We start from the raw sequence: 21,260 nt of genomic DNA, 5'->3' as shown, positions 1-21,260 counted from the left end.
GCATTCTGTATTGTTATAGAATTTTGATTTATACTCATTCTGCCGTAGGAACGCTTTACAGCAATATGTTACAGCCCTTGATAACTGCATTATTGATCGGATGGGACATACATACACCTTTTCCGTATGGGAAGTGCAGGCTGTGAACATACCACGGTCTTTAGCATTGGAAACCTGAATTTCATCTTAAAAATGGATTCAAAACTATATGGGATTTTTGGGGGGACACCTTCTTTGTTAGAGTGGCATCAGTGGCACTTTCTTCATCTTTAACCGTCCTGCAGTTCATCCGTCTGCTGGTTAGATAGAGAATTTATTTCACATAGTTCAGGGTGACTAGCACCAGTATGTACATTCTACGTTGGGATATGATAGGCTAGAGAAAGTTATTTTCTGGTTGGGGTGACAATACAGTCAGTGTGACCAGAAAAGTGGCCGCAGCGGAAGTTCTTATTTGCTTCAGATCTTGGTTTATTGCATTCATGCAGAATGCGTGCACAGGGGGTTAGCTCTTTCTCTGAGCAGTAAATAGGCCTAAGCTTATGAGACAGGTTTTACCTATGGCAGGAAGTAATGAAACGCTAACTGCTTTGGGAAGTCACTTGAAATATCTGTAGGTGAAGATTATCTGCCATTCCTCACTGCCTCCCTCCCTTAAAAAAGACTTAGATGGAACAGGCAGGAAAAATGCAGAACCCTAAGGTAGACCACTTAATTCAAAAGGCAGGATACTGTACGGTCGATACACGTGCAGCTTCCCAAGCCACGCATACACGCACCCACAGTCCTGCCGGAGAATTCACATGCGTAGCAAATGCATTGTATTGATTCCACAAAAGCAGTAAGTGACCAGCGGTGCACTCCCGGTGTCACCCTGCCACCGCATGCAGAGACACAAAGCATGTAAAGTTGGTGCCAAGTTGCCATTTTTCATTGTTCACCTCAGATGGATTTTTAAGGGGTTTAGAATAATTGCCATACTCCTGTGATCGGTTAACAAATTAACCGACTCTGTGGGGCTTCGGATTCTGTAGGAAAGCTGCCGGAAGAAGCTTCGTATAATTTTTGTTTTCAACTTTAGAAACTTTTGCTGAAAAGCGAAAGAGCGTGTCTCTGTGTCTATGAGAGAATAGAGTGAGAATGTGTGTGTGTGTGTGTGTGTGTGTGTGTGTGTGTGTGTGTGTGTGTGTTGGAGGTTAGTGGTGGTGGTGGAGGGGAGAGAACGCACTGCTCAAAGTATGGAAACCTTCTGTTCAGGACACTGATACGACAAGCTGTGTCCTTTGCCCACTTTCCCTCACTGTATACCGGTTTCTCTAGTTACCACTCTTGGAATGGTGCTGTTTCAGTGTTGGAATGTTGGACGTTTGATAAGAAAATGGATCAAGTTTAATGGCGCATGCTCTTTGAGCCACCAGCAGCCTCTTGCTGAGAGCATGCTCCAAAAGCGGGAACTGTGTGGCATTACACTGAGCATCTATATGCTTTGTGTTTCTGTGCCACAGAGAAGAGAAATGAACTGTGGCATCGCTCCTGCCTTCTGAACAGCTCTGCTCCGATTAAAAAAAAAAAAAAAATCTCACTGTGTTCTTTGTAAAATGGTACTGCTTAGCGTTAGTTGGTCAATCAAATATTTAGATATTAAATTAGGTGCCAAGCACCTTGGTTTACTTACGTTTTAAAGAATGTAGGATGCATGGTGGGAATGAGGGGGATGGGCCAGAGTGGAAATACAAATATAAATCTTATTTTCTTTTTAGGAGGCAGAATCAACCTGTAAGTTTTGGTGGAAAAGGGGTTGCTTGTCATACTTTATTTTCTTCTTGTCTTGCTATTTTGATAATTTTAAATAAGAAAAGAATGTTATTTTTATGCCTAACTTTTTGTAGTGCTTGGGAATGGATTGTAGTTTTTTTTTTTTTTTTTTGAGCCTTTGCAATGAAACTGACTGTGTGTGTATTCTCCCCTGACCCCCCCTACCCCCATCTTCCACAGGATGAATTTCACCCATTCATCGAGGCACTACTTCCACACGTCCGTGCAATCGCCTACACTTGGTTCAACCTGCAGGCTCGGAAACGCAAGTACTTTAAAAAGCATGAGAAGCGAATGTCAAAGGATGAAGAAAGAGCAGTCAAAGATGAGCTTCTCAGCGAAAAGCCTGAAATCAAACAGAAGTGGGCATCCAGGCTCCTGGCCAAACTGCGCAAAGACATCCGCCAGGAGTACCGAGAGGACTTTGTGCTCACCGTGACTGGCAAGAAGCACCCGTGCTGTGTCTTATCCAATCCCGACCAGAAGGGTAAGATCAGGAGAATCGACTGCCTGCGACAGGCAGACAAAGTCTGGCGTCTGGATCTAGTCATGGTGATCCTGTTCAAAGGCATCCCCTTGGAAAGTACCGATGGAGAGCGGCTCATGAAATCCCCACATTGCACAAACCCAGCACTTTGTGTCCAGCCACATCATATCACAGTATCAGTTAAGGAGCTTGATTTGTTTTTGGCATACTACGTGCAGGAGCAAGGTAGGAGCAGATCGTTCTTTCTTCTAGCTCGGCAAACACTGCTCACAAACCCCGTATGCGGAGTATCTGGCTTGGGTTAGATGGTCCTCGAGGCCCCTAGACCTCCTTCACCCACTCTGGCTACTCCCATGCCCACGGCCACGTGCAAGCCGTGGAAATAGACATGGAGCTTTCGTACCTGGATAGGCGTGGATGTCTTACAAAAGACCACAAAGAGATGCATTTTCAAATGTCTTTGAAAGCATATACCTTTTCAAAGACGCAGACTAGTCTGCAAAAGATAGTTAATTACGATTCACTTTTTGTCCTTGGCAACATTCCTTGCATGCAGTCATCTTTTCTCAGTCGGAAAATGTAAATTTATTTATGAAGAGTCAAACCCGCTTTTTAAAAATCTCAGTATAGCCTCCTAACTAGCGTGGTAGACGAACTTTACTTACGAATCTAGTCCTATTGCACCGAAAATAGAAGTAACATTTCCTATTACAAAATGCCCAAGGTAGCATTTATCTATCAGAAAGTGTATCTCACATAGAGCTAGATTTATTTATTTTAAATATTTCTATCAACACCTACTTCTGATTGTGTAATAATAGTCGCTGTCGATGGAATGGATTGTAGTTCTTGTTTAAATAATTTACGCTATAATATTTCCCCAGCGTGACTTGGGAAGACTTAGTATCATTAGTTTACTTGAATGGGAATTTATCAAACTTACCGAGGAGAGAAGGTGAGGCCCTCCTGACAGAACAAAAACAGAAAGTGGACTGGTTACACTGGTTTAAAATAAATCTCAAAAAGAATGTGGAAACCACATACCATACCTATTAAAAAAATACTTGGTAAAGAGGGTGGTGTAAATGTTGCCCGGATGAGTCAAAAATAGGTGAGATTTTTGCTGAACGTGTTTTTGAGTTCATGAAATGTTTCTTTATTATTTTTTATTTTTCTTAGTATGCCTTTCCTTAAATAGTGAGAGTTGCTCTTCTTCAAATACATGGGTCAAGATACAGATTTCCACGTATTAGCAACAGTCCGTAGTAAAACATCATTTTAAAAAGCAGCATACCAAAAGTGGACTGAGGTCGGATCTGTCACAGGTTGGGTCATTTTCTACCTCGGCCTGGTGGGAGGGAAGCAGATAGGGGTGGCTGACGGGTATCTGACGTTCGTCATACAAATGTGGGATTCAAGAAATCGGTCTGAACTTTATTACTGTCCAAGAAAATAAAATATCAGGGTTATAGTCGTTTGGCTCAGAAATCTAGATACTTATCATGTGCTTTTTGTCTTTATAATTCCTTGATACAGTTTTAGAGATAATGCTTAAACGTCATTGAAGAATGTCTAGTTTGATTTTAAATAATATGCTGGACAACACATATTTGGAACGTTTACTATTTTTCTCTTGGAAACACCGCATTTACCATTTCCGTGCATTTAAGGATTAAAGTCCAAGCACTGATGGTTTAGGGAAAACTCTGTTTTCACCCTGTGTGTCGTAAAATCCAAGGCCATTAACACACGACACTTAATTTGACTGACAGCTGTCTAGGAGGTGACCTCGGAAGGTGGGCTACGTATGTGCGTTGGACTGTAGAGTGTATTGTACGTGAATTGTGAAAGTCAAGGCTGGAAGTAAAGTTTTAAAAAGTGGGTCATGCAACTTTGTAGTGCAGGGAGGGAAGATTCACTGCTGCTCATACTCTGACTTGCTGGAAGGCTAGTCCTGGAGGTGTGCACGTATGTACATTCCCTCCCGGGGCAGGCAGCCAACTCTCTTGGTTGATGAACTGACAATAAAGAACACATCCTTTGGATTTGTGAAGATAGATTGAAGAAAGAAAACCGCATAAATGCCTTCTGCTTTGCACCATTGGTCCTGATAATCACGAAGTTTTAAAAACAACTCTCGGAGACCATGTTTTCAGATAAGACACTGATTTTGTTGTTGTTCTAAGTATCTGTCATAGAAAGCTTTTGTTATTTTACCCCGTACATCTATTCTGTATCCTCTCCTATCTGCCAGCGCATCATGTCTTCTTAACATCTGTTGGCTCTTTCTTTGAAAAAGTCACCTCAGGATGCTTTTGCGTTTTCCTTTTTTTCCCAAATTTGTATCTTTTTATTTTCTTGTTTTCTTTTTCGTCAAATGTAGGTTAATTGTGTTGGTTTGCAGTACAATTGATTGAAGAAGGCGTTTACAAAGATAAGTCTGTAGTCAATCAAAGTGCTGCGTTATCTCCCATCATGACTCTTTATTCCTCCTTTAAGTACATGAAAACCCACTTAAGTCTGTTTTATAAATCAGGCAAAGAAGTATGAAGAAAAACATGAAAGAAAAATAGGAAAAGAAAACTGTAATGTTTACAGTAGAATGAGCAATGAAATTACCTTTCTCCCCCCCCCCTTTTTTCTCTGTCTCCCCACTTCTAAGCGACTGGGAGGAAAACATGAGAAAGAACAGAGAGAATGCCAAAGATGGTCGCCACTGGCACCAGGATTGGCATCAGACCCTCTTTGTTTAGCTCAGGATGCCTGTGATTTGTTAGTTGGCATCCGCATTGCAGTGTGGAGTGATGTTACAATATATTGACAATTTCCAGATCTAGAAATGTCAATAGTCCTCTTGGTTATTTATACAAGATCACAAGCTGCATCTCTTTGGGAGGATGAAATAAAGACCAACATATAATAAAGTTCCATTGTTGGCCAACTTCCTCTGCTTTTCTTTTTCCCTCTTTCTCTTTTGGTTCAACCCACACTTCTTGTTTTTCCCCCCCTCATGCCCAGCAGCCTCATGTTTTTTGAAATGTGGGAAGTTCCTAGAGCTTTGACACAAGCCATAGTACTACATCTGCATCTGATATGGTTTTGGGAAAACTTGATGCATTTTGAAATCATTTTTGATGTGTAGTGCATTAGACCTTTGCATCACATGGCCACAAGGCAGTATTTTCTTTAAGGCTAAATCTCTTTGTTATTCAGCCTCTTCTACGCATATAGCCCGGTTGACCGCAATTTAGTCCATTTGTTCTATTTCTCTACATTAGTAAAGGGTCATGTTCGATCCAGTCGTTTGTAAAGTTGTATAAGCCCCTCACTTTACCTAAAATGTACACATCATGGGGGAGTAACTGCGTTTAAATCCATAAAATCATTTGACGCTATTGATTCAGAGAGCTGCGCTTCGGCTGTTTCGTTGCTACAAGAACCGCCATTTTGTTTGTGAAGTGCCAGGCGAGGGGGAAAAAAAAGGCAGACACTGTGCTTGATGCCAATAATGGTTGCCAGTGGCACCGAGGTTGGCATCAGACCCTCTTTGTCTAGTTGCTGAATGCCTTTGATTCGTTGGTTGGCATCCGCATTGCAGTGGGCACACTGGAAAGTTTTTGACAATCCCTGAATGAAAGCTGCTTGCTTGTTTGCTGCAGCAAACCTTAGCTAATATAAAACCCTTCCTTTTTATTTTTTAGGTGTTTTTTTTTTTTTTTAAAGGCTGGGAGAGATTAAAGGGAAAAATAGCTCTAAAGTGGCCTCCATTTTCCCAGAGATGTTAAAGATGTCCAGTGATTCTGGGGCAGGTGGTAACTATTCCCCATCTTGTCTTTGTGATTGCATCCGTGAAAGCAAAACAAAACAAAACAAAAACCAGGCAAGCCTTGCACAGGACACCTTACTGGGACAGAAGTGGGCTGTACGATGCGGGGTGTGCAGTGAGGGTGTGGAGGGCCAGCTGAATGGAGTGATATATAATGCATTCATTATGACTGACTATTGCTTTCAGTCACATCACTGCTTATTTCTTATGCAAGTTTTAGTTCCTTCAGTTTCTGCCCTTCCAAATTTTGTAGTAACATGTTGAGAGGATCTAACTTTTCTTTCTAGTTAGCACTGTGTAACAGTGTAAATGTTAAAAAAAAAAAATAAGCAAATCTTAATGAGGAAACCTATGTGCTAAGGTCTGATACAAATCGTTCATTGCTGAATTTCCCAATTCTGCCTCAGAAGGTTGGCAGATTCTCAGTGCACAATTCTGCACACCAGGGAAAGCAACCAAAAGGCTGAAATAATTTTGGTTGAAGTTTCCTAGATGGTTAGCATTACTGTCGCTTTCCCGTTAACCACCGTTATCTCGTTAATTAATAAGAAGGATTAGCAGTTCTACCCAAAGGGCTGCAGGGAAGGAAGTCTGGCCTATGGGAGGCCTTGGGTCCAGGCTGTGTCCCGGATGAAGGGGGAACAGGCTGGGTTGGGTGGGGGAACTGGGCTTTCTCTGAGGCAGGAAGAGGTCAGAACATACTAAGAAGTTTAGAGATCTCAAGAGATAGTAACTGTTGTCCTGAATTTAACAGGTTAGAGTTTAAACTAAGTCAGCTTAACTGATTTTTGGACTCTCCTTTGCACTCCTATTAAACCTGTTTCGGATACTGAAGAGAGGCCAGGAACTTCATGGCTCTCATTAAAGCGGGGTTTCCTTTAGCCTTGTGGAGCCCTTAAAATCATGGTCCGTTGCTGGATGGCAACTTTTGTGGTGTTATTGTTAAGTGTTATGATCATTAAGGTACATTTGGAAGTTGTGAAAAATGTGACTTGTTTACATCATTATTATTGTTTTTGAAATAGAATCCTTCCCGGTTGTCACATATCATTAGCGAGGAAGCAAATGCGAAGAATTATTTTCCTCCCTCAGTTACTGACTTTTAGAATCCTTTTGGGTAACAATTATTTCTTTATGAAAAGCTTAAGTAGATAATGGTTTGCAAGTTGACAGCGTGTTTTAACATTTTAATAAATTTCACTTCATTTGCAGGTATTTCCCATTATGGGGAAAACTAAGCTTTTATACCGTGTTACAAGTAGGCTGCTCTCTAGGATGATTTGGCGTGCTTGCATTGCGAAGTGCTCAGAGAGCGTAAAGTTGGTGTGCATGTTTGACTTAGGGGAACACTGCTAAGTTTTCCCATCTAGCATCCTGTCCTTGACTGAACTCATGAACTGCAGTGCACATTTGTTTGCATTCTGGCTCACACACAATTCACCAGATAAAGAATGGCTCTTACTGGCATGCCTAGCTCCTAGGCTTAATGAGACCTTTGTGGGAACATATATTGTAAGATAAGATACTTAGCAATTTTCTCACTGATAAGAAGAAAACACAGTCTAAGGGGCCAGAAGTTCACCCTCCATGCCATGATGTCCCCGCCGTAAGAGAGCTCTGCTAGACAATTCAAGAGTTAAACTCGGAGGCCCCAGTTGCCAGCTGGGAAAGCTTGGCATCTGTGTTCTGATATGGCAAACTGAGCTCTTGCATTGCTGTTAATATGATTTCACTTTTCAAAGGGAAAGGGGAGGGGGAGAGAGAGACAGTGAGAGAGAGAGAGAGAGAGAGAGAGAGAGAGAGAGAGAGAGGAGAGGCTCGTTTGTTACATCCATTATGATTTTCAAATATTAAAAAAAAATAACAGTGACCCACTTTCTGGAGGCAGCGAAGGTAGGGAAAATATCCTACCGACAGCATTAGACATCCCACACACCTTCTGCCCTCCCCGCCCCCCCCCATATGCACAGCAGTACACATTTTATAATAAAAAATATTCATCTAGATTATGGGTTTGGATCTGCAAATTCAGTGCACTATGCCTCTTGAGTGGTAAAATGACTCTGTATGTAAAAGAACCAAAATGCTGTTCATTATTCAGGAATAACGGTAATTTGGGGGGAGATGTGACTCCTTCCCAAGGGTGACTCCTCGACAGATTCAGTGTGTGCCTTGGAGCTTGGGCAGGAGCCATTTAGGGAGGACACCTATGGCCACTGCTTTAAGTTCTTTAAAGTTGCTGTTTTCTAGCGTGGTGTGGGAGAGTGTTTCCACACGTCGAGGTAACATAGATTGGGTAGGATTTCTTATTTACTAAGTTGTTTTTCCTTAAAGTTGGAACTTGGGAGGGAATTGCCAAAAGGAAATTAAAGTTTTAATCCTTCCATTAACTTTTTCCTTTCACATGTGGCATTTCAGTCTGAAACGCTCCAAGATATTTGACTTAGTAAAGCCTTTCTCCTCATAAACGTTCACTGTGCCTGACTGGACTGAAACACTGGATCAGTGGGGTTAAAAAACCTCTGTCACGACTCTCTTTTACCCTTGCCATCTCTGCCGACCTGTTAGGATTTCAGCACCTGAAGAGGGAGGGGCCCAGCGCACGGCTGAGTCAGAATTCTCTGGAATTCGTAAAAGTGGAGATAAGTAAGTTTTCCTTTCTGTCATCCCAGGGGCTTGTATGATAACTGACTTTACAGTGAAGGGAATAATTACCGCTTTGTTGGAAGCTTAGGGCTGCAGAGAGTGGAGATAGCGGAGGAAAACCTTATTGAAATGGGAGCTTGTTCAATATCAGAAATCGTGGGCAGAGGCAAGGGTGATGCCCAGCTTCTCGGTAGGGGTTTCTGCTTGGGGAAGGATAGCATTTTCTATGTGCCGTGGCGGAGCAAGTGACCAGCCACACGTAATGTTCTAAGCAAAGTTTCCAGCTTTTTCCCCCTCCATCCTTGTGGGGGAGGAATAATTTTAGAAGTCTCAAGGACTGGTGGTTATGTGATGGGAAACTGGGGTTCTTAACAGCAGCGTGCCTCAGCGCCAAGCACAGCAAGAGGGGAACTTCCTCTGAATCATGCATGCTTTCCTGTGGCCACACGGTACGTCGTCCCGTTGTAGAGAGCGTTCTTGGGCCCTTGAACTCTAATTATGTGATGTGGTTAATTTAACTGAATTCAGTTGTGAGGATTTGGCATCGAGCATAAATCATCAGACGGCGAGGACCTTGTGAAGTCCGTGTAGTGAGGAGTGAGTCTGTGGGATTAGCTTGTGTTAGACTGAACGGTACAGGATGTGAGGCTAATGGGACTTGAATGGTTGGGCTTTTGGTTGTTATATTATTCAGAAAATTGGAAGAAATGGCTAGCAATTAACCAATGAGGTGGAAAGACCTTGAGGCTGAATTGAAGGCCACACATCGAAAAAAAAAAAAAAATCCTCAAAATTTACATCAAGCAGTGTTCTAAGATAGGAATGCAAACTATTCCTGTGCATAAATATATTGTTTATAATAAAACACTTAGGAACACATATTCTCTCTTTTATGATGATAGTTTAAACAGGACAGCGTTGATGAATCACAGACAAATTAAAGAACTCTGAATAAGGACTATATAATTGAAAATATGGGGTGATGGATGAAGTAATTTTACTAGCTGAGAGTTGCCTGGAGGTTGTATATTTTCAGAATCCCATTTTAAGGCAGTTCAGAGCATGTAGTAAGTTCTGGATGAGGCACAAATCATTTGAAAATGGGATTTGTTTAAACAAGTGCAAAAAAGAAAGTAAGAATTGCCTTTGGAAAAAAAAAAGTCTTTATTCTAAGTCTGTGCAGTTTAAAATTTGGGGTTGGATTTAACTCCGTTTCTCAAAATAGAAAATCTAATACATAGGATTCCGTTGAATTTTAAGATACACATATCTCCCACGAAACTACACAAAAGCCTTTAATAGGAATCAGTTAATACGAAGTGACACTAATTTATATTCTGATGCTGAATGAGGCTGAAGATTTCTTTAAAAACTTGGGTTTTCCAAAGCACACTTTGAAAAAAAAATGCGTGGAAAAAATGTGTCGCTGTTAACAGGGAATGGCAGAGCTCAGGACAAAAATCTAATCATGAGCACAGATGTTAAGAAAGTTATTTGAAATAGGGTGCATTCTGTAATTCACGTGAGGAGGGGATTACATTTATGCCTATGTTAATAACACGAGTATGTCAATACCCAGTCTATACCCCTCTATTAGTGAAATCTAAAGTGTGAAAAATGTTCCTGCTTAGGACAACTTGTATTTTATTATTCTGACATCTGCAGTTTCTGGATGGATTACCTTAAATTTGCTATGCTATGTTAAAAGCCTTGTTTTATGAGGTCGGTCTCAGCTTCTGGCCTTGGTGTCAGGAACCCTGCTACGTGATGCAACTTGCCTTGTTAGGTTTAATTGACCAAAGCTGATGTGTTAAAACAATTCATTTGTGCTGTAACTTATGCCCTGGCTAAGTTGCTACCTGAATCCTTTGACCTTGACTTGTCTGGGTCACGAAATGGCTGCAAGCTGTTTGACCTTTCTATTGTGCAGTAATGTCACTGTTTCCTCTTATTCTTTTATGGTAATAGCTGACAAAAAGCCCCAGCCCTGACTTTACACCCCAGTGGATTCGAGGCGTCCCTCTGCAGTAGCCATGTCTTCTGTTTGACATGGTCTGGCTGTAGAAGTGACTTTCTTTTGTTTGCTGACAGTGATGGGGACAAATTTGCAGCCCTCCTTGCTGCAAGAGTTGGGGGATAGTATTCTGGCATTTGGAGGGATTTGAATTCCTTCTGCTTAGATTTTCAGTTTCCGTGTTTTATGATGATGCACATCACAGTTTCCTTTCCCCCACTCTTCTGGGGTCGACTTTTCAGCTTTTTATATTTATGATTTCCTTAATAATCGCTTTTCAACATTTTCAGCTGTTACAATAAAAATATTTTATTGTCATTGCATAGGGTGAAAGTGATAGATTTATTTATGCTTTTGGGTACCAATATATAAGTCCTAAAACAACTGACTTCTAAACTTCGCCATGTAAATCTTTGTCCAGCATTGGAAAAAGCCTCCTACTAACCATGCAGGGCAAGCCACGATTTTCCGGAAATCAGAGTGATGTTGTAACTTTACGTCTTCCATCTTATAACTCAGAGTGTATAGTTTTAGGGGAAGCCTATTCTTTGTGACTTAAATAGCTAAATTCCAATACATGGTAGCGAACCATTAGTAGATTGGAAGTTTTTATTTCTGTGGGGACTTTTGCCAGCATGTGAAATTGAATATTTATTTTAATGAACATAAAAATTGTCTTTGTCTTCTTCATGAAGATCCGTATGCAAAAATGGAGTTTTACCTCTTGTTCTCTTCTGAAGCAGTGAAATAATTTTATTTTTAAAATATTGGAAATGCCTTCTAAAATGCTAAAACACAGATATTTTTATCCTACCAAATTTTTCTTTGCCAAATATGACACTGTAGTTCATGATTTGTCCTATATTTGCCAGATTAAATATTTAAAATCCAAGCTGTTACATTTTATTTTTAAATTATTAGAGGAAAAAAGGAAGTTTAAGTTAGAATGTGCATTTCCTTACTTGCACGCCGCATGCTGTTTATACATGTGTGTGGATACGCTGACAGATGAGAGACAATGTGGTACAGACACTAGAACCTTGGGAAAAAGCACTAGATTTTTCTATTCCCATTTAAAAAAAAATAACTGAAATGGCAGGTGAGAGGATTTTACTTTCTCTTTTCTTTTTTCTTTTTTGTTAGGTGACTGTTGTTTGCAACTATTTTTCCCCCAGGAATGTTCACAAGATCAAGGAATTTAAATGCTTCTCGGCATTAATTGTGTTGATAATCCAGCATCCCAGGGGTTCGAGGAAGAAGGGTGAACGAAATACACTGAATCTGATTTTACTCAGTAGCGTTAGGTTTTCTCTGTTCTATGAAACCCAGTCTAGACTCAAAGACGTGTCTCTTGGCTTTCTTTTCACTCGTTGGCTTCCTCAGTGGCAGAGCCGCCATAGAGTTGGGTTTGGATATGGCTAGTGGGTTAATGGGTCGGATGCAGTGGGACAGTGGCTGGAAACCATTGACCAGCTCTTGAGGGTTATGAGTGTTTATGACCTTCTTCCTGAAGCCAGTCTCAGTTCCTCCAGCGAAAGAACTTACAATGCATCTCAACTGTTGAGTTACAGAGGTTAAGTTCCTGGACCGTGGGTAGTTGGTGGATGCTGGGATGTGTGTGTGTGTGTGGGTGTGGGTGTGGGTGTGTATGTGTGTACCCAAGTGCGTGTTACAGAAGTTAAAGAGGAAAAGTGAAGGTGGAAAAAAAGAGAGAAGTAGGGCTTAGATCTTGTAGGAACTACTTAAGAGGGATAGCTCATTCATAGCTTGAAGAGCAACTCACAATGCAATGTAAAATATGGAATTTTGGGTTGCTTTTGGAGTTGAGTACATCTCCCTTCTTCCTGCCGTTTTAGGTTTTTTCCAGCACCAAAAGTAACGTGCGTGACTCTGACAATTAGGGGTCTGGTCTTGATTCTACCCTGTAGCAGCTTTAGGGACCTTGGTCAAGCCACGTAAGCTCCAGGTGCTTTGGTTTTCCGTTTTGTAAGATGGGGATTAAAATGTCTGCTTCCCAGGACTGTTTTGGGATTAAATGAAATAATTCAGGAAAGAAAAGCGATAATGTTAGTGATAGCCATTCTCGCTCTATGTAAAGGAACATCACATAACGTGGACGTCCAGAGAAGCTACCATAACGTTGAAGAGAAGGAGTGATTGGGTGTTGAAGCAAAAGGTCATCAATTAGTTTGTACACATCAGGTGATAAGACATTCCCAAGAGAAAATGAAAGGCCTGGTCAGTGATGTGAATAGATACTTGTTAGTAAGACCTCTAAATGTAGGAATACGAAGTTAGCTAGTTGTATATAGTTTTAAAATCTACTTAAACTAGGATAACTGTGCAGTTTTAGCGGTCCTTTACATCACATTTGCCAGAGAAGTAGTTTTGTGATCAATCTAGTGGTGTGTCAAAGGAAGGAGTAAAATAATTCCATTAGCAGCTCTCTGAATACATAACTCAACTTTGGTATCAGATGAAGGGTGTCCTAGCAAGACTTGCAATTCATTGCATTCCAGTCAAAGCATAAGACTTTTATTTACCAAAAATTTAAATTGCCAGCATTTGGGAGAACTACACTTGTGTTTTAGATTTGGTCGGACAGAAGTGATGATGTGGCCAGCTCGGCTGGATTGTTCTTGAAGAAGAGCACGCCGCTGGTTTTTAGACGCTAAGTCTGTAAGTGTCTTATTTAAAAGTCACCCCTGGTTGGGTCAACACTCAAAATGTTTAATTAGGTGCATGAATTGTTTTGACTTCATTACCACTTAGCTTTTCTCCTTTAAGTCAGTCTTCCCCATTTATCCTTTTTATGGTTTTAAGAAAATTAATTAAGTGATCTCCAGGGGGAAAAAAAAAAACTTGCTATTTCTTACTTAAAGTGATTTCAGTTTTATTGAGAACAACTGGAAGCCACATGGGAAAGGGTTAGAACATTTACTTCTTCTCAAGCTAGATTTGGGATGAGTGTTTGACTTTATGGTTCTGGTTGGCTGGATCCTGTGGTCAGCTTTTGTGGGCAGATCTGCGGGGAGCTGGCCATAACACTTGACGTCCGTGGCCGGGGGGGTGGGTGGGGGGTGGCTCCCCTCTCTCTCTCTGCCCAACAGGTTTGGAAAGTGGACAGATTCACCCACACCCACGATCTCTACCGGAGAATGTCACGTTGGTGCCGTTCCAAAAAAAGTCATATTCTCATATGAAGCATTTTATAATAATACCTGGGGGTTCTGGCCAGGAGTGACAGGAAAAGCTATGTCACTGTTTGTTCATCTGTTAAAGGATAACTGGGATGTGCAGCAGGCCGAATCAGAACATTGATTAGTTTGTTTCGATTCTGGCACATAACTGTGAATAATCTGTGTCACGCGTTTTCTCTTTGAGGACATACCTGGTGTTCAGTTGCTATTCTTCTGTCCGTGGGATACGTGAAAATTAAAAAGCGCGTATTTTAGTCCATGAAGCAAATTTTATCCAAAATTGTTTAACATACGTAAAACGGATTGCTGTTGATGGCAGAAGGCTTTGGTATTTTATCTTTCCAATACATTGGAAAAGCTTTGTTTACACTTATGATTTAAAGATGAGGTTGACCTAAAACAGGAGTGCATATATGGTTCATGGTTCTTAAATACTGGTTGCCTTTCATAGCCTCCTGGAGATGCTAACATGTTTCTTTAAATTTCCTGATGGTAAAGTATTAATATTTTTGGATAAGACTTAGAGTTATCATGTAACAATATCTGTTCTATTTACAGTCTCCAAATAAGGGAAAAGCTGCTTATAGTAATATGAGGATCACTGGTCTTACAATAATTAAATAGACTTGTTATACTACATTAATCCCTTTTGGAACATTTGGAATGACTTCTTAGTACTAACAAACATAGCATTAGGGCCTAAAATTAATCTGCTTTTTGTATCCAACATTTTATAATATAAAACATGTGTATAGAGAAACATATTTTGGGTTTAGGATGAGTTCATAGGAGGACAAAATGAAATTATATTGCAGTATGATTCCTAGTCCTGATAAAATATGGAATTCATTTCGAATCAGCCTAGGTAGACACATTGTTTTTGGTAAGGTTTGGTTTCTGGTGAGCACCATGTTTGGGCTCTCGGAATTACTTTCCCCCCGAGATCCAGGTTTTGTAAATGCCCCACCGGATATATGCGATGTGAAATGGGAACATTTCAATCCAGTATCTGGGAGGCTGTGTTAACACCTTGTGAGCTAGTGTTTCTTGGTGCGGCTATGTATTGATCCCAGAGAAAATGAACAGGACTCAGTTTCAAAGTCTCGTCCAGTCTCATTCTATGTTTCATAGAAATGGTTTGAGTTAATGACGGACTCTGAACTCACACAGCATTATTGCAGATTTGTTGAAGGGACTTCTGAAATAGGGTGACATTTATATCTTCTGCTGTAGAAGCCCCACAAGGCATAATTTCCTCTTCAGTGTGGGCTATTTTTATTGTGGAGTTTTTCACACCCAGGATGTGAATTCCACCTGGGGTGTTCCAGTTCCAGGGAAAATACTTCGTGCAGGATGAAGTATTAGTTCCCATCTAGGACAGATTGCGTGCGTCTGTGCAGAGTGGGTTGGATGCGCTGAGATTATCCAGTGGTTTGCAGCCATTTTAGACCGTGTGCCTGGGACCAGCTAACACATTGTCAGGGAAAAACATGATGTAGCAACAATATTAGATCATGCAAATGAGACTACTGAATAGTAATAGTTATGGGCAATATTTTGGAAAACACTGATTAGTGACAGTTTTATTACAGCAAATGTATGTATCAAGTCCCCAGATTTCATTGTAATGCACTGAAAACAGATGTCAAAGTGTCCCAAACAGAATTTCATGGTTAATCTACATATTGCATGGAAAGTACAAACAAACCATTTAGAATTCTGTTATTTAATCCTTTTAGAAGGAATGAAAATATACAATTTAGATTTACTCCATTCTTTCTTTTAATTTCAGTTTTTGTTTTCTAGGGGCTGATGATAAGTTATTTTTTTGTTGTTGTTATTTGCTATTTTCTTAAGATGCGTATGGGAGAAGACATATCTTCACATAGACATGGTTTTACTTCATGTACTTTGAACTGTAAGTTTCTGAACATAAGGTCTTTGCATTAAAAAAAAAAAAAAAAAAAAAGGAAAAATTAGGCTCTAAATTATTTAGTGACCTGGCAATGGAGTTACTTCCTTCCAGTCCTTTGTTTACTGATGTAGAGTTTCTTCTCTGCCACATAGTGATTGAAGAAGCATGCTGGAGACGAGGAGAAGAAAATTGGTAGTCCAAGTACCCAGGAGACCTTGAGCCTTTCAGGGTCTCTGTCAAGTGAGGATATTGGCCAGAAGACTTCTACTATCCCCCTTAGCTCTGGCATCTTAGGAATTTAGCTCCTGGTTACCTTGGCAGACGGACTATCCTCTCCATGTTAAGCAATATTTAATAAAGTTTAGCATAGTGTTGTTAAATTTGAGGTTTTAATGCATTTTATTTATTAAGAAGAAGTAGAAAATGTGTAACTTGCCTGTTGAGTAACACTTTCACGTTGCTCAATTCAAAGTCCAATAGTCAAATTGGTTCAAGCTACATTAAAAAGCTTGCTTTTTTCAAAAAAGAGAGCTGCGAGAATCTCTAGAGACCTTCTCACTTCGCGGCTGTAGGTACTGAGTCTAAGACAGGCCCCAAGCCACTTTGGGTGTTTGTGTTAGTTTTACTGCTACAAGGACATAAATAAGCATAAATAATGAAAAGTATTTTGTGAACATAGCAGCAATTTTTTTTTTTTTTTTTTAAGGAACAGAGAGGGAAATTGTGATTACAAGTCTTAGTATTTTTATTTGTAACATTTGTACAAGTCTTAGTATTTGTGACATTGAAATCAACTGATTCAGGAGGCCGGTGTTTTCTTTCGTAGCTTTTTGTAGGATATATTCTAATGAAGTCATTTTGCAGCCATGGTCTTCATGAGAATGGCTGCCTTTCTTTTTTTCAGTGCATGGAAAATCCTGCTTAAGTTATGGTCCACTAATAGGGATTTGGTACTGGTTGGAAAACAGAGAGGATCCGTTAAAAACGTATTGCCAGATTTCTAGTAATATCGTAGGTCATGTTTGAGACTGGTTGTTAAGAAAAACTAGTTTTTGGAAGTTAAATATTGGAAGGAGAAGTGGGAGCGGGTTATGAGGAGTTGTTTTAAGCTCTGCTTCCTGGATGTCTACAATTTTCGGATTAGCTTAATAATTGCTATACCTCCATTTTCCTTTGTGTGGTATATGTCTCTCATCGTAGTTTTAAAAAAGTGCTTTTTTTTTCCCCAAGTTTAAAACAAACATCCATATACCTCCTTTTATTGAAGACATGTTTCTGAGGATTTTTTCTTAGTTTAGTTTTTAGAAACCAAAACATGTTAAATTTGCAAGGTGGGGCGCCAAGGTGACTCATTTGGTTAAGCGCCTGACTCTTGGTTTCTGCTCAGGTCATGATCTCACAGTTTGTGGGGTTGAGCCCCACTTTGGGCTCTGTGCTGATAGCATGGAGCCTGCTTGGGATTCTCTCTCTCCTTTCTTCCCCTCCCCTGCTCTCTCTCTCTTAAAAATAAATAAACATTAAAAAAATAATTTCATAAGGGGAATTCAATTTCAAAAGGCAACTTTCAATGATTCTTTTTGCTAAGGTAAGAATTCTTTTATAGCATAAAAGATTTATCTATAAATGAAATTGCTTTAGGAGTGTCCTGTAATGGGCTTATGTATATCAGGTTACCCCTGAATACAGCGGAGATTAATAAATTAAAGCAGAGACATTAGTAGTATTAGAAAAAAATTAATATCATCTACTTTCGGTAGCCAGTTTAGAGTTTGATGCTTTATGGGGAAAGCTTGAAAGCATGTTTTAAAGGCACAGTCATAGTTGGAAAAATAGGTGAATAAAAGACGGGTATTGTGTAAGAGCGTGACACCAAAATCAACGGAAATTTTACAGGAGCACACTTTGAAATACATAATATGTATTTGTTCAGTGAATGAATATAGATTATTTAAATTGAAGGTAGAACATCATGGGCAGATAAGATGAGTGTTACTAAAGTAATTCAAAGGAAGTTCCTCAATCTGGGGAAATCTTTTTATCGAGACTTGGTTTCTTTCGTGTCTCCACTGGTGATTGGCCCCTGTGTAAGTACTGTCTTCCCCACCTCCTCTGTCCTTTAAATGTCAAGACGGGTAAGATAACAACAGAGGACATATAGCGTCCCTATTAGCAATAGAGCATATTCTAGAACCAAGTTGCGGGTTTCAGTGTTTGTTTCACTACCGTTCACTACATGACTGGGCAAATTAGTTATGTTTTCTGAGATTCAACTTCCTGAGCTCTGGGGTGGGTTGGCAATTGCGAGGGTGAACCAGGAAGGTGCTTGTGACGAGCTTAACACCATGCCTGTCATATCGCGGCTACTCTGTAAGAGGCTCGCAATGATTGCTGCGGTTTAATCAGCAGCCAGTACGGTGCCTACACGTAGTAGGTCCTGAGTACTTCTTTATTCAGTGACTGAATGCTCACCGCCTCTGCTGAGGCTTCTGGAAGACTTGATCTCCCTTCTGTGGAGCAGAGCCTTAAGTTAGGCACCATGCTGTGCCACAGGCGGGAAGAAAAAATATTCATGTGGCAAAAATTGAAGTACCGTACTTGCTCTGTGATGTCTCAAAACTGACCCCTAAAGAAGTGAACAGTATAGAACCACAGCAGAGCATTATGTTCAGCTCAGTATTTGCCAGTGACTTAAGGAAATACCATTACTTAGGAGCGTAAAGACACAGTAGGTTCCAATGTAAATGTCTTCTTAGAATCCAGGATACTCTCCCACTACGCGTTTTTCAGAAGGCCTTTCATTTGGGTTATAAGGAAATCCCAGACATAAACATAATCAGAAACAAACGGCAACATACCCATAACTGTTGCCTAGCAGGGAATACTGAAGGCAAGATCGTGTTTATGTAGTAAACCAACACTTTAAAATCCTAAACCTTTTGTTGGGCTTGAATGGTGATATGTAGTTTTTTCCTTTTTTTATGTTTCCAATAGCACTGAGTTACTGTCCCACAAAAAGTTTGGAAGGAGCATCTCTGTATTTTCTGTGAGATTTTCCTGTGAAGAATACCTTGGATTGTTTTGTCACGTTCGTTAAAAACGTTACATAATTGAAAAAGTCATTTCATTGACAATGCATTTTCAGTGCCTAAAAATTTTTGGTGTTGGCAATTTTTTTTTCGGTAGCCACTGGATAATGGTCTTTATCTTGTTATTGTTCATTTGATCTGTCATTAAGTTTTTCCAAAGTGTGTGTATATACACATGTCTATGGCATATTATTTATTTTTATTTTGGGAGGTCATTAATATGATTCCACGTGCATCATATAGTCAGGGAAGTAGACCTATGTGAATTTATCAAGATTTATCTTTCAAAGGAAATACAAAACACTTGGTAGAACAGAAGGTGGAAAATGGTTGAGAAATGCCTATTGAGTAGAAGCTCCGGGCCGAGCACGTCCAGTATTTTAAGGAGTTAGGGAAAAAATAGTGAAAATATAGATGGCCTCTCCCAAGTAATTTACAAGTAGAACGGAAAGGATAATGGTCACTTACAGTGTTTCTGGGAAAGGAAAATGCCACATCTTGCAATAAGCATATACCTAACTGACAGTCTAACCAGCTACTCTATATAGTTAGATTTGCTGAGCTCTCTGGGAGAAGAGCCTGTGGGACTATAAAGGAAAGGTTACAGAGAGGAGGTGATTCTTAAGCAGGGTTTTCTTAGGGGTTATGTAACAAAAATAAAACAAAATGAAACAGATAACCGAGAATCTTCCTCTTACATAAATGAACTCTATTTGGCAATGATTGAGATGATCTGCTGTACTGAGATTGATATATTTTGGGGCTTGGGGGACTGCAACTTTGGTGTTTTGTTTAAAAAAAATATTAATAAAAGAAAAATCTAATAAGAGCTTTAGCCACGATGCGGAGAGTCTTATTACTGAATGGCTTTGATTGGTTAACCTCTCTGTTTCTTTATTTTAGCTTGGGTAGTAAACTGAATTCTACTGTTGAAATGATTTTTATGTATAGCTTAGCTCTTAGATTTCAATGTAATCCTATATACACTGTTTAAAATGTTTTATATAATATATTTTAAAGTTAATTTTAGTGTTTTTATTGTTTGCAATTATAATCTTGAAAGGAAAATGGTTATATATGCCATCTATCTCATAATTCATTTTTGATATTTTAGAATTGAGAAGATAATTCTATAGGCAGTTACAAATCTGGAAAGAAGAATATTCTGCAAAAAATATTTTGTTTAAAAATTATTCTGAAGTAATAATATTCTGAAGTATTCAGAATAATTACTCTGAAGTAATAATAATAATTATTATTATTTTAAAAATCAAGTGTGGGTCCCCAGCTCGGTAGAAAAGAATAATTGTTTCATTGGGATAATACATGTTTTAGGTTGAGCTAAGGCATCTGTTCGGATGCAAATTTATACTTTTGTTACAAAAGCAATGGGCTGATATAGTGACACATCCAGCAATAACATAACCCCCAGCTTTATATATTGAATTTTCCTAATATATTTTACTCTCTATAGATGATACCTATTCCAGAGGAGAGTGTTTCCTCATAGATAGTTAGAGAAAAAAGTAAGAGAGAAACTATGGTAATTCTTTGACTATGCTATATTTAGCTCTTTTAAAGTAGCTTGCAAACTTGAAAGGTTATCAGGCTTACCTCCTAAAGATAGCATTGAATCCAGTGTGTGGGATTCAGTTTCTCTGTGCTTTCCCCCACCCCCTCGGACAAATACAAAGTGAATGTAAGTTCTTAGAGGGCGGCCGTCAGGTTTTCTCTCTTTTCATACTTCTCTTCTCCTGATTCTCCATAAGGGGACCCACAATGTTGATTGTTTAGTTGAAGGCTGATTGTGATGCACGGTTGTAACAAGATGATGACCAACGGTATGTGAGAAGTGACGTGTCTCACCGTGCCATTTTATGATGGCATTTCAGAGCCATCCTATCCACACATAAGTTGCTTGGTCATTCAACGAACATTCACTGAGTGCTTACGAGGTATCAGGCATCGTGCACCAGGTACTGGAATTCCGATATAGAGAAGACAGGCATCTTACCACCTTTCCAGTAACGATTTAAGAATTATCTGAGATGTTTTTTGTTCTTTTTTCTTCACTGAAAAGCACTGCTGTGGGATGCTTAATAAATACTTCGTGCAAAGAGTCACGGCAGCGACTATATAAACACCATCTGAAGGAAATGATGTACGAAAACTTGTGACAGTTTCTGAGGAAATAGCGAGACCGTGAGAACGCATTATTCTGATGAACGAATATTTTTCTTCATCTGTGCGGCAAGACTATTTTGGTAGGGT

General features: G+C 39.7%; 1 protein-coding gene across 15 annotated transcripts in view; it reads left to right on the top strand.

Annotated features, from left to right (window-relative positions):
* Positions 1-21,260, top strand: part of NFIB (nuclear factor I B) — a 458,039-nt gene that overhangs the window by 219,362 nt on the left and 217,417 nt on the right. For 14 of the 15 annotated variants that reach the window (XM_043567244.1, XM_043567251.1, XM_043567246.1 and 11 more), the window contains exon 2: positions 1,996-2,527. In XM_043567244.1, coding sequence (XP_043423179.1) covers positions 1,996-2,527 — 532 coding nt within the window. Of the gene's footprint in view, positions 1-1,580; positions 1,602-1,995; positions 2,528-21,260 lie in introns of those variants that run through there. The other variant, XM_043567249.1, reaches the window with a different exon arrangement.

This window comes from Prionailurus bengalensis, chromosome D4 (assembly GCF_016509475.1).
Source record: "Prionailurus bengalensis isolate Pbe53 chromosome D4, Fcat_Pben_1.1_paternal_pri, whole genome shotgun sequence".
Taxonomy (NCBI): domain Eukaryota; kingdom Metazoa; phylum Chordata; class Mammalia; order Carnivora; family Felidae; genus Prionailurus; species Prionailurus bengalensis.
The sequence above is the reverse complement of the archived record's forward strand: the minus strand, read 5'-3'. Positions and strand labels throughout refer to the sequence as shown.